We start from the raw sequence: 13,407 nt of genomic DNA, 5'->3' as shown, positions 1-13,407 counted from the left end.
TTCTCCCAATTTTATATCCTTGATAAATACCAAAGTGAAACAATGATTTCATATTTATGTCATCGCCCTCATTTATTGATATATTCCTGTTTGTCCTTTATTGGCCCTAACTACATCCTCTCCTGCCTTTACTTGCATGTCCATAAAATATTTAACTATTTTGTATGCCTTGATAATTTACATTTCTTCTTCTAACTAATCCCTCATCCCTACATATGGTATAAAATCTCCTATCATATCATATCATCATATATATACAGCCGGAAACAGGCCTTTTTGGCCCACCAAGTCCGTGCCGCCCAGCGATCCCCGTACACACTAACACTATCCTACACCCACTAGGGACAATTTTTACATTTACCCAGCCAATTAACCTACATACCTGCACGTCTTTGGAGTGTGGGAGGAAACCGAAGATCTCGGAGAAAACCCACGCAGGTCACGGGGAGAACGTACAAACTCCTTACAGTGCAGCACCCGTAGTCAGGATCGAACCTGAGTCTCCGGCGCTGCATTCGCTGTAAAGCAGCAACTCTACCGCTGCGCCACCGTGCCGCCCTGCATTGCTTCAATATATAACCATATAACCATATAACAATTACAGCACGGAAACAGGCCAGTTTGGCCCTTCTAGTCCATGCCGAACACTTTCTCCGACCTAGTCCCACCTACCTGCTCTCAGACCATAACCCTCCAATCCCTTCCCATCCATATACCTATCTAATTTACTCTTAAATAATAAAATCGAGCCTGCCTCCACCACTTCCACCGGAAGCTCATTCCATACAGCCACCACCCTCTGAGTAAAAAAGTTACCCCTCATGTTACCCCTAAACTTTTGTCCCTTAATTCTGAAGTTATGTCCCCTTGTTTGAATCTTCCCCACTCTCAAAGGGAAAAGCTTACCCACGTCAACTCTGTCCGTCCCTCTTAAAATTTTAAAAACCTCTATCAAGTCCCCCCTTAACCTTCTGCGCTCCAAAGAATAAAGACCCAACCTGTTCAATCTCTCTCTGTAGCTTAAGTGCTGAAACCCAGGCAACATTCTAGTAAATCTCCTCTGTACTCTCTCTATTTTGTTGACATCCTTCCTATAATTTGGCGACCAGAACTGCACACCATATTCCAGATTCGGCCTCACCAATGCCTTGTACAATTTTAACATTACGTCCCAACTTCTATATTCGATGCTCTGATTTATAAAGGCAAGCATACCAAACGCCTTCTTCACCACCCTATCCACATGAGATTCCACCTTCAGGGAACAATGCATAGTTATTCCCAGATCCCTCTGTTCCACTACATTCCTCAATTCCCTACCATTTACCCTGTACGTCCTATTTTGATTTGTCCTACCAAAATGCAGCACCTCACACTTATCAGCATTAAACTCCATCTGCCATCTTTCAGCCCACCCTTCCAAAAGGCCCGTCTCTCTGTAGACTTTGAAAATCTACTTCATTATTAACTACACCACCCATCTTAGTATCATCTGCATACTTACTAATCCAATTTGCCACACCATCATCCAGATCATTGATGTAAATGACAAACAACAGCGGACCCAACACAGATCCTTGGGGTACTCCACTAGACACTGGCCTCCAACCTGACATACAGTTGTCAACCATTACCCTCTGGTATCTCCCATTCAGCCATTGTTGAATCCATCTTGCAACTTCACTATTAATACCCAACGATTTAACCTTCTTAATCAACCTTCCATGTGGAACTTTGTCAAATGCCTTACTGAAGTCCATATAGACAACATCCACAGCCTTGCCCTCATCAATTTCCCTGGTAATCTCTTCAAAAAATTCAAGAAGATTAGTCAAACATGACATTCCAGGCACAAATCCATGTTGACTGTTCCTAATCAGGCCTTGTTTATCCATATGTTTATATATATTGTCCCTCAGTATCTTTTCCATTAATTTTCCCACCACAGACGTCAAACTAACAGGTCTATAATTGCTAGGTTTACTTTTAGAACCTTTTTTAAACAAGGGCACAACATGCGCAATGCGCCAATCTTCCGGCACCATCCCCGTTTCTAATGACGTTTGAAATATTTCCGTCATAGCCCCTGCTATTTCTGCACTAACTTCCCTCAATGTCCTAGGGAATATCCTGTCAGGACCTGGAGACTTATCCACTTTTATATATTTTTTAAGTGTCCGTACCTCCTCTTCTTTGATCCTCATGGTTTCCATCACTACTCTACGTGTTTCGCTTACCTCGCATAATTCAATATCCTTCTCCTTGGTGAATACCGAAGAAAATAAATTGTTTAATATCCCCCATTTCTTCCGGCTCAGCACATAGCTGTCCACTCTGACTCTCCAATGGACCAATTTTGTCCCTTTTGCTATTGACATATCTGTAGAAAACCTTGGGGTTTACTTTTACATTACTTTACATTAAATATCTAACATTTGCCTCTGGCCTTCCCCTCAGTTCTCCCCTTTTGTCTTTATTCATCCATAGAAACTTGTGCGTGCTTAGTCAGTCCTTTCCTGTAAGCTCAATATATTTGAACAGCAATTTGACAGAAAATAGACGCAAAATGCTGGAGTAACTCAGCGGGCCAGCAAGCATCTCTGGAGAGAAGGAACGGGTGATGTTTTGGGTCGAGACCCTTCTTCAGACAGAACTTGACTGGTCACTGCTATTCTACATCGTTGCGTGCTCATATTGTTACCCATTTTATTCTCCAGGATTCTATTCTCGGTCCCTCAAAATGTTGCGTTCCTCCAAGCTTGGTTTTTATCTTACGCCACTTATGTCCTTCTCTGTGGTCATCCTAAAGCATATTTAATTATGGTCACTATGTCCCAGATGTAAACATAGAAATATAGAAAATAGGTGCAGTAGTAGGCCATTCGGCCCTTCAAGCCAGTACCACCATTCAATATGATCATGACTGATCATCCAAAATCAGTACCGCGTTCCTGCTTTTTCCTCATATCCCTTGATTCCGTTTGCCCTAAATCTAACTCTCTCTTGAATACATCCAGTGATTTGGCCTCAACCGCCTTCTGTGGCAGAGAATTCCACAGATTCACAACTCTCTGGATGAAAAGGTTTTTCCTCATCTCAGTCCTAAATGGCCTACGCCTTTATTCTTAAACTGTGACCCCTGGTTCTGGACTTCCCCCAAAATGGGGAACATTTCTCCTGCATCTAGCCTGTCCAATCTTTAAATAATTGTATGTTTCTATAAGATCTCCTCTCATCCTTCTAAATTCCAGCGAATACAAGTCCAGTCGACCCATTCTTTCATCATATGTTAACCTGGTGAACCTCTGCTGCACTCCCTCAATAGCAAGAATGTCCTCAAATTTGGAGACCAAAACTGCACACAGTACTCCAGGTGTGGTCTCACCAGGGCCCGGTACAACTGCAGTAGGACCTCCTTGCTCCTAAATTGAAATCCTCTTGCAATGAAGGCCAGCACGCCATTAGTTACTTATTCTTATCTGCTCACTTTCATTTCTTTGTTAAATCCTCCTTTGTTGGGTGTTCGATATATTGAAGAGAACAAAGCCCTCTATACGTTGCAGGAACTTCATTCCCACAGAGCCCTTTAATCTACCGCTTCTATCCAATTAGTATTCGGATGTTGGCATTTTCCATCCCTGGCAACATCCTGGTGAATCACCTCTATGCCCACCAATGCAGTTGTCCTTTACATAGTTTAGCAACACTCTTGTCATGCATTTGTAGTTGGGTGCTATTGTATGTTGGGTGGCAACAATGTCACTTGGGCTATTAAATGTCAAATGAGGATATTTTGCAATAAATGAGGACGATGAGAGAAATATTAAATTGTTTCACTTTTGTGTTTATCAAGGAGATAAAATGGGGGATGTGAGATGAGTAATAAAATAAGTATATTTAAAGTAGAAAAATCGCAAAACATTTTTTTTTAATTAAATAAACTCAAAAGAACCTGGTCAAGATGGATTGCATTCAAGCATTTTAAAATAATCTGGTAAAGACACAATGTTACTATGTATTTTAATAAAGAGCAGCTCTTTCATGGACTCTAGGTGACCTACATCTTCCTCACTAAGAAGGATGAAGGGCAGTTCCTCTCTGAAGACCTTTAATGAATACTGTCTACGGCTAAGTTTTTCCTCTACCCACTTTATGCTGCTTCCCTTGTCTTGTACGCAGTCTGCTCATTCTTCCACTGACCATGTACTAGAGAAATTAACGCTGAATCAAAGGGGTCAATAAATTGGAGCAGGAGTAGCCTCCTGGCCCTTTGAGTCTGCCGTGCCAATGATCGTGCTTATGGCTGATCTTCTATCAGAGTGCCATTTCCTATCATATCCCTACATCTTCTGGTTTCCTTAATATCCAGAACTTTATCAATCTCTGCTTTAAGTGAACTAGATGAGCCTCTGCACCCCTCCTGAATAAAGACTTTCAAAGGTTCACCAACTTATGAGTAAACTAATTTCTTCTAATTTCAATCTTTAATAGCTTACCCTTTATTCTGAGACTCTGACCCATAGTTCTAGACTCCTCAGGCATGAAAGATATACTTGCTGCATCCAGCCTGTCAGTTTTAGATCAGAGATACAGCATGGAAACGGGCCCTTCGGCACACTGAATCCGAGCTGACCATTGATCACCTGTTCACCCTGGTTCTATATTGTCCCACTTTCTCATCCACTCCCTGCGCATTAGGGGCACTTCACAATTAACCGACAATCCCACACATTGACAAAATACTTAAGGGATTGGACAGGCTAGATGCAGGAAGATTGTTCCCGATGTTGGGGAAGTCCAGAACAAGGGGTCACAGTTTAAGGATAAGGGGGAAGTCTTTTAGGACCGAGATGAGGAAGTTTTTTTGCACACACGGAGAGTGGTGAATCTGTGAAATTCTGTGCCTCAGAAGGTGGTTGAGGCCAGTTCATTGGCTATATTTAAGAGGGAGTTAGATGTGGCCCTTGTGGCTAAAGGGATCAGGGGGTATGGAGAGAAGGCAGGTACGGGATACTGAGTTGGATGATCAGCCATGATCATATTGAATGGCGGTGCAGGCTCGAAGGGCCGAATGGCCTACTCCTGCACCTATTTTCTATGTTTCTATCTTGGGAATGTGGGAGGAAACCAGAGCTCTCGGAGAAAACCCACATGGTCACAAGGAAACCGTGCAAACTCCATGCGGTCAGCACCCAACGTCAGGATCAAACAGGCTCTCTGGCTCCGTGAAGCAGCAGCTTTACAAACTGCCCTCTGTGACACCCTGTAAGAATTTTGTAAATTTCATTTCGTTCACATCTTATTCCTCTAAACTTCGGAGGATACAGCCGTTGGCTGCCCAATCGCGTCTCATGCAGCATACCCACCATCTTTGGTCAAGGCAAATTCCTCTCCTCCCAGCAGAACAGTCCTGCAGACTTTACAAGCCTCTGATCATGCTGAGTGCCAATCCCTGCCTGAATCCAAACAATGGTTAGTTCAATCAAAGCAAAACGTGCTGGAAAGACACTAAAAGCTGGAGTAGCTCAGTGGGTCAGACAGCATCTCTGGAGAAAAGGAATAGGTGATATTTTGGGTAGAGACCGTTCCTCAGACTGAGAGACGGGGAAAAGGGAAATGAGAGATATAGACATGTAGAGTGGGGTTGCCAACTGTCCTGTATCTGCCAAGCCACCCTGTATTTTGGGCTAAATTGGTTTGTCCCATACACGACTGCCCTTGTCCTGTACTAGGCCTGGGGCACATTGTAGGCCCGGACACTGTAGGCCCGGACAGTGTAGGCCCAGGGGCCACTGTAGGCCCAGGGGCCACTGTAGGCCCGGACAGTCTAGGTCCAGAGGCCCGGGCGCTCCCTAACGGAGGTTGCACAGGCGGCCGCCATTGGTGGAGTGGGAGCACGTGGCCACTGGCTGAGTGAAGTCAGGTGGAGAGCGGGGGGGGGGGGGGGGGGGGGGTGACGTCACCTTGTCCCTTATTTGGGAGTGAGATAGTTGGCACCCCTAATGTAGAGAGATATAGAACAAATAAATGAAAGATATGCAAAAAAGTTACGATGTTAAAGGAAACAGGCCATTGTTAGCTGTGGCCGAGGTGAATACAAGTATTAACAATGAGACTCAAGAAGACGACTTTGAAGCTGGGTCGACTTGGGTGGGGGAAGGATGGAGAGAGGGGGAAAGCAAGGGTTGCTTGAAGTTAGAGAAATCAATATTCATACCACTGGGTTGTGAGCTGCCCAAGCTAAATATGAGATGCTGTTCATCCAATTTGCGTATGACCTCACTCTGACAATGGAGGAGGCCTAGGACAGAGAAGTCAGTGTGGGAATGGGAAGGAGAATTAAAGTGTTTGGCAACTGGGAGATCAGGTAGGTCCAGGCGGACTGAGCGAAGGTGTTCACTTTAAATCCCCTTCCCATTCACTTTAATTCCCCTTCCCATTAAATATTAAATGGTCTTAATATAATCTGATTCTTAAAATTGATGCAGGAATGGTTATACTAAATAAACATATCAACAGTTTCACAACACTTGGGTATAAATGGGTCATATTGTTGCTAAGATATCCAATAGAATCAGTACATCAGCCAACATGAATTATCTCAACACACTTCATGAAAACAAAGGCCACTAAGTCTATGATCTGCTCCATAATTTATTCCTGGGTTATGTGTGGGTATATAACCTACAAAAAGTCATAAATTTAAGATGAAATTGAAGGAACAATTTGGAAGCACTCAGCCTACTAATCATTTCCATTTTGCTTTACAGTATCTTCCTCACCTCTCCCAGCAGTGTGACTTAAACAGATGTACACCTAATAACCAGATCAGACTGCCAGGAAGCCAAAACCAGCTGAATGGCCAAGTTTCCACACCAATCCCAGTGCCTGCAATAGTTAAAGTAAGCCCAAATTATTCATCTTACTACATGAAGATAACAGAGCTGTTAAATATTATTACAGAAATAATGCAAAAGGAAGTATAAAGCAAAACGTGACTAGAAAGATGAATTGAAGGAACTTGTCTTTAGTTTTTAAAACATCGCAGGAAATGTTTAAATGTGACACCCCATTTCCAAGATGACACCCAACCCAGGGTGCCCAACCCAGGCGATTATTGGCATGATAGCCACAGAAGCAGATCCACAAACTCGTATTACAATTGCTCCACACTCTTAAATCACCTGGAGTACTGTGTGCACTCTCCAAATTTGAGGAGGGACATTCTTGCTATTGAGGGCGTGCAGCATAGGTTCACTAGGCAAATTCCAGGAATGGCGGGACTGTCCTATGTTGAAAGACTGGAGCGACTACAACACAATACAATACAATACAATATATCTTTATTGTCATTGTACAGGGGTACAACGAGATTGGGAATGCGCCTCCCATACGATGCAATAATTTAATTAACTTAAACAACAACAACCCAACGAAACAAATTGTAACAGTTTTAAGACAGAATCCAAACACTGGACTAGGCTTGTATAAAATGGAATTTAGAAGGATGAGAGGGGATCTTATTGAAACATATAAGATTATTAAGGGATTGGACATGTTAGAGGCAGGAAACATGTTCCCAATGTTGGGGGAGTCCAGTTTAAGAATAGTTTATGGCCATAGTTTAAGAATAAGGGGTAGGCCATTTAGAACGGAGATGAGGAAAAACTTTTTCAGTCAGAGAGTTGTAAATCTGTGGAATTCTCTGCCTCCGAAGGCAGTGGAGGCCAGTTCTCTGGATGCTTTCAAGAGAGAACTAGATAGAGCTCTTAATGATAGCGGAGTCAGGGGGTATGGGGAGAAGGCAGGAACAGGGTACTGATTGTGAAAAATCAGCCATGATCACATTGAATGGTGGTGCTGGCTCGAAGGGCCGAATGGCCTACTCCTGCACCTATTGTCCATTGTCTATTCCGACAGCAACATTTATTCCCTTATCATGTATCTATACACTGTATATGGATCGATTGTAATCATGTATGGTCTTTCTGCTGACTGGTTAGCACACAACAAAAGCTTTTTGCCGTACCTCGGTACACGTGACATGAAACTAAATTAAACTGAACTCTATAGAATATTGTGGAGGTTGTCCTCCCTCATCCTTTTCTAACGGCGAATATTATTTAATTTCTATTCTAAAAAAATCAGAATTACATCCATGAATTAGCATTTCAGACATGAGAAGCTGCTTGAAAAATACAAAGTACTTTTGCATTAGCAGCTGGAGATGAAAATACAAGAGAACACTTGCACAAAAGGCCAGGGGCAGAGTGAGGCATTCCGCGGCAACTGATGGGGGCGGGAATGAAGAACATCAGGGGGAAGTTGTGGTAAACACCAGACTTGTAACATCTGATGAGTCGGACTCACTTTGCATCGTCTCGGATTCAGTTCACTCTTTAATGTCCACCTTGTACAACATAAAGTTAGCTTTGGTGTGAAGGTGCTAAAGAATTGCGAAGCTTGTCCCCTGAGATTAGACATAAGCACACCACCATGCCAGGCATTCCATTTTAGTGCATAAAACCCACTGCAATTATGGTGTAAATTGTATTCTGAATACCTATAAGCAGCTACATTAAAAAGCAAACTAGATTCCCAGATTTCAGTATATACCTCCAAGCTTTACTGCAGATGGACTTATTTTTTTTGTGCTGAAATCAGTAGAAGGAACAATAAGGAAGAAAAGCCACAGCTCTTAATGCTTGACTATGTCTACTAAACAATGCACTGCTTGAAATGAGATTAAATATTCCCTTTCATCTCTTCCATTAAAATTAGACTAAGCCATCATCAGATGGGAAGAGCCAGCGGCACAAGAAGCCAAAGGACACAAAGCCAAAGGTGAAGAAACTGAAGTATCATCAGTACATTCCACCAGATCAGAAACCAGAGAAGTCTCTCCCTCCGATGGACTCAGCCTACGCCAGACTGCTCCAACAGCAACAACTCTTCCTCCAACTGCAGATATTAAGCCAACAACAACATCACCAGCAACATCAATACAACTATCAAAATATTCTCTCTACTCCTCTCAAGTGAGTAGACTAAAGCCTTACCTACTTGTATAGAGTGATAGTCATAGAGACATACAGCGTGGAAACAAGCCCTTCGGCCCAACTTGCCCATACCGGCCAACATGTCCCAGCTACACGTCCCACCTGCCCGCGTTTGGCCCATATCCCTCCAAACCTACCCTATCCATGTACCTGTCCTAGTACATGGAATTATACAGCACAGTCATAGACACTTCAGCCCAAGTTCACCGCCGAACACCCATCGATAGTAGACACAAAATGGTGGAGTAACTCAGCGGGACAGGCAGCATCCCTGGAGAGAAGGAATGGGTGACGTTTCGGGTCGAGACCCTCTTCAGACCCATCTCTATTCATTCCACTAACCCACTCACATGAATAAACAGGGATCAGTGCATTGGTGTTCAAAAACCAAGAAGGACCTGCAATGGTGTCATCCAGCACACATTTAGTGTGAGCAGTCAAGGCCAAATTGTTCCCTTTCTGCATTGTTTGCTCCTTAGCCTTCTGAAATATTAAAAGTTAGAATACAATTCAAACAAATTCCAATTCAGTAATTGAGGTTGGCTGAGTTTGTTTTTGTTTCAATGGTTATCTTGTTGGCAATGTATTAATTGCTAGTGCACAGTAGAATCAAGATTAATTTATTGTCACATGTACCATAAGGTACAGTGAAATTTGAGTTGCCATACAGCCATACCAAGTAAAAAGCAACAAGACACACAGCCACATAAAATAACATTTAACATAAACATCCACCACAGCGGATTCCACATGCCTCACTGTGATGGAAGGTAATAAAGTTCAATCATCTTCCTCTTTGTTCACCCGTGGTCTGGGGCTGTTGAACCGTCCGCAGTCGCCGCTGCCGACGGTCCGATGTCCAAGCACTCACGTCGGGATGATCAAATCTCCAGCATCGGGATGGATTGAAACTCTCCTTGGTATTGGAGCTCCCGAATCGGCCACTCCTTACCAGCGAAGCTACCAGTGGCTTCACGGTGTTAAAGTCCACAGGCCCTTTCCACAGCTCTCCACAGTCGATCCTCGGCAAAGGATCGCAGCTGCCAATGTTAAAGTCCGCGCCGCGCCTGGGGCTTGAAGCGCCGTGCGGGTCCCCAGCTGTTCAACAGGGCACAGGATGGACATTGATCGGCAGGTTGACTGCTGAAAGGAAAGCTGCTTGAATGTTTCCGACACAACTGCTGATACCATCCTCGGGCAGGGGGCGAATACTGCAATATCCGAATATGTTCATCTAGATGAAATAAATATTTTGAATGCTTTTTACAGGCAGTCGGGTGATCAGATTTCCAGAAACACGTGCACATCAGCCACCACCATGCCAGGCAACAGCCTCTCTCCTGTGAGGTCCACAATATCAGGTCAAACCACCAGCTGCCCTTTGAAGCCAGGACCTCTTCCATCCAATCTGGATGATTTCAAGGTACATTCACACTCATGTGTAATTAAAAACGCTGATGTGCACATAAAATCTAACTTGAATCGCATTGTATTTCAAATGCGTCATGAAAGCAATGCATTACCTTTCAGATTCTAAAAGTGCACTTGGGTTACATCCAGACATCCCGCTTCATATTGATTCATGTTGTTGCAGATTACATTTTGAAGGTTTGCATTGAGGTTCCCATAGGGTGAGTGGATTGAGAGAGGAATTTGAATTACGTTTCAGGCACCTGGGAATTTGACCGATTTCCCACAGTTCTTGTGTCAGGGGATTGGAAGATCCTCTTCAAATATCAATGCCAGTGAGCTGTGCTATTTGCCGAATGAGAGGATTGAAGGGTTTGTGTGCAGGAAGGAACTGCAGATGCTGGTTTAAACCAGAGATAGACACAAAATGCTGGAGTAACGCAGCGGGACAGGCAGCATCTCTGGAGAGAAGGAATGGGTGACGTTTCTGGTCTAGACCCTTCGAAGGGTTTGTTTGTTACGCACCACACACAGGAGTGATTTCGGCCGGGAATTTGGAAATCCACATACTCTTTTACAGTATTTCATTTTTTTCTCTGCATGGAAATACTTTTTAATGCAACCAATTATATATAGATTATATAAATAAATTGAAGGTATTTATTCACAAAATGCTGGAGTAACTCAGCAGGTCAGGCAGCATCTCAGGAGAGAAGGAATGGGTGACGTTTCAGGTCGAGACCCTTCTTCAGACTGATTTGGATTCGGGACTGATATATAAATAAATTGTTGTACATAATATAATGATGTGGGTTTGTAGATAGATTGGCCTCTGTAAATTGCCCTTGTGTGTTTGTGGATGCAAAAGTGGAATAACATGGAACTAGTGTGAATGGCTCAGTGTGGACTCAATGGGCCAAAGGGCCTGCTTCCATACTGCATCTCCAAAGCAAATCTAAATAAATATAGATAACGTAGCCAGCGATGCATTGGGCATTACTGTGCTGCTATATCCCTTCACAATTCTTGTTGAATACTGAAGTGTCAACACATCTGTGTTTCCAGGTGCCACGGAGGCAAGACGAAACTCTACTAAAATGTTGTACTTGATCTGTCTGAGCTTGTCCTACAATTACATCACCTACATTTCCTTGTTTTCTCCAGGTGTTCCCCTGTGTAACCTGTACATGTAAATGTCTTGTTATTTCCTGTGATTAGTTGTGTCTCGCTCCACTTGCGATTCATACAGATATATCGATATTGTGTAGGAAAATAACTGCAGATGCTGGTTCAAATTGAAGGTAGGCACAAAATGAAGAAGGGTCTTGACCCAAAAACGTCACCCATTCCTTCTCTCCTGAGATGCTGCCTGACCCGCTGAGTTACTCCAGCATTTTGTGTCTACATGCTGTACACTGATATTCTCAGTTGTGGGCACAAAAGGATACATAAGCAGATGGAATATGAGGGCAGTCATATTCCATTTTCAGCAAGCTTTACATTGGCAGTGTTAGAAGTTGCAGCAGACAGTGTATGCATGTCCTGCACCTAAAAATGAATGCTGCAAGCTGCAGTGCAGTTGTGCAATGAGTTTGCATGTGACATTGCATTCTGTGTAGGAAGGAACTGCAGATGCTGGTTTACACCGAAGATAGACACAAATTGCTGGAGTAACTCAGCGGGTCAGGCAGCATCTCTGGAGAGAAGGAATGGGTAATGTTTTGGGTCAAGACCCTTCTTCAAACTGAGCGTCAGAGGAGCAGGAGACACAGAGATAAGGAAGTGTAAGGTGTGAAAATGAGACATCAAAGTGGATGTGGTTCAAGGATAATGTAGGATCATTGTTAGCCGGGAGAAGGTGACGACAAAGCACACAGAGATAAAATGTAATCAGGGGGACAGTCAGACTGGTCGGAGAACTAGGAAGGTGGAGGGATGGAGAGAGAGGGAAAGCAAGGGTTACTTGAAGTTCGAGAAGTTTTATTTAATGTTGCTGGCATATCTCGTGCACTCCATGTTATCCCATACATTAAATATAGAACTAATTATGTTTCATCAGCTGTGTAGCTGATAAAATAAGCAGGCATTTCAGCACGTGTGTTGTCTGCTGAAAGTAGAATGAAATGAGAATGGGAATAGCATGATCTGACAGCATATGATTAATATGAGCTTTATCACTTATGCCTTTGTCTCTACCTAACTGTCAGTCCTTGCAAAGCTGCAGGAGTTAGTTCTGACCAAGCCAGGCAGAGCATTGTTGGCTGTGTCATTAAGTGTTCTTAGTGGGCAGGTTACAATGTTTAGCTGATACCGCACACGGAACGCGCACAGAACAAGGGCTGGGGCATGTCAGCAGTTCTAAGTCACGTGCAAGTCATTCATCTTGGGTAGTTAGTTATGCTGCTCAGTTATGACTGGCAAGTAAATACATTACTGGAACCTTGCACACTCAAAAATTAATTCAATATTTTGTATCATTTTTAGCATTCTTTTAATTTACAAAATGCAACTGAGAGTAAATCTGAAATCAGCTGATTGAACTGAACAATGTGTCTTGAAAGGGGCTCCATCTGCTGGTACCCTAATCACACATCTCAACGATACTCTAAACCAGACGCTGGATTACAAACTACAGCAAAAACCTGATAATCCACGGTCTGATCGTGAGGAAATCCTAATAGTTCAACATCTGGTTCATTCCCTCTGAGTGCTGATTCCCTCCCTCCCTCCCACCCACTGCTTCCCCAGTTCCTGGCCTCCCTGTACCACACTGGGCCCCAGTTCCTGGCCTCCCTGTACCACACTGGGCCCCTGTTCCAGCAGTTCCTCTCCAACACCAGGCACTGACTCCTGCTCTCCCTGCAACGCATTAGGGCCGGCCTCCGTAGCAGGCAGTAAACTCATGGATCATGAGAACTGAGTGTCCACAACATAGTTT

At 43.5% G+C, this 13,407-nt stretch overlaps 1 protein-coding gene across 1 annotated transcript in view; it reads left to right on the top strand.

Annotated features, from left to right (window-relative positions):
- The window catches only part of myocd (myocardin), an 89,944-nt gene that overhangs the window by 61,371 nt on the left and 15,166 nt on the right, over positions 1 to 13,407 (top strand). Inside the window, exons 7-9 of the mRNA XM_078401814.1 lie at positions 6,771 to 6,902; positions 8,782 to 9,038; positions 10,329 to 10,482. Of these exons, the coding sequence (XP_078257940.1) occupies positions 6,771 to 6,902; positions 8,782 to 9,038; positions 10,329 to 10,482 (543 nt within the window). The remainder of the gene's footprint in view (positions 1 to 6,770; positions 6,903 to 8,781; positions 9,039 to 10,328; positions 10,483 to 13,407) is intronic.

This window comes from Rhinoraja longicauda, chromosome 6 (assembly GCF_053455715.1).
Source record: "Rhinoraja longicauda isolate Sanriku21f chromosome 6, sRhiLon1.1, whole genome shotgun sequence".
Lineage (NCBI taxonomy): Eukaryota > Metazoa > Chordata > Chondrichthyes > Rajiformes > Arhynchobatidae > Rhinoraja > Rhinoraja longicauda.
The sequence above is the reverse complement of the archived record's forward strand: the minus strand, read 5'-3'. Positions and strand labels throughout refer to the sequence as shown.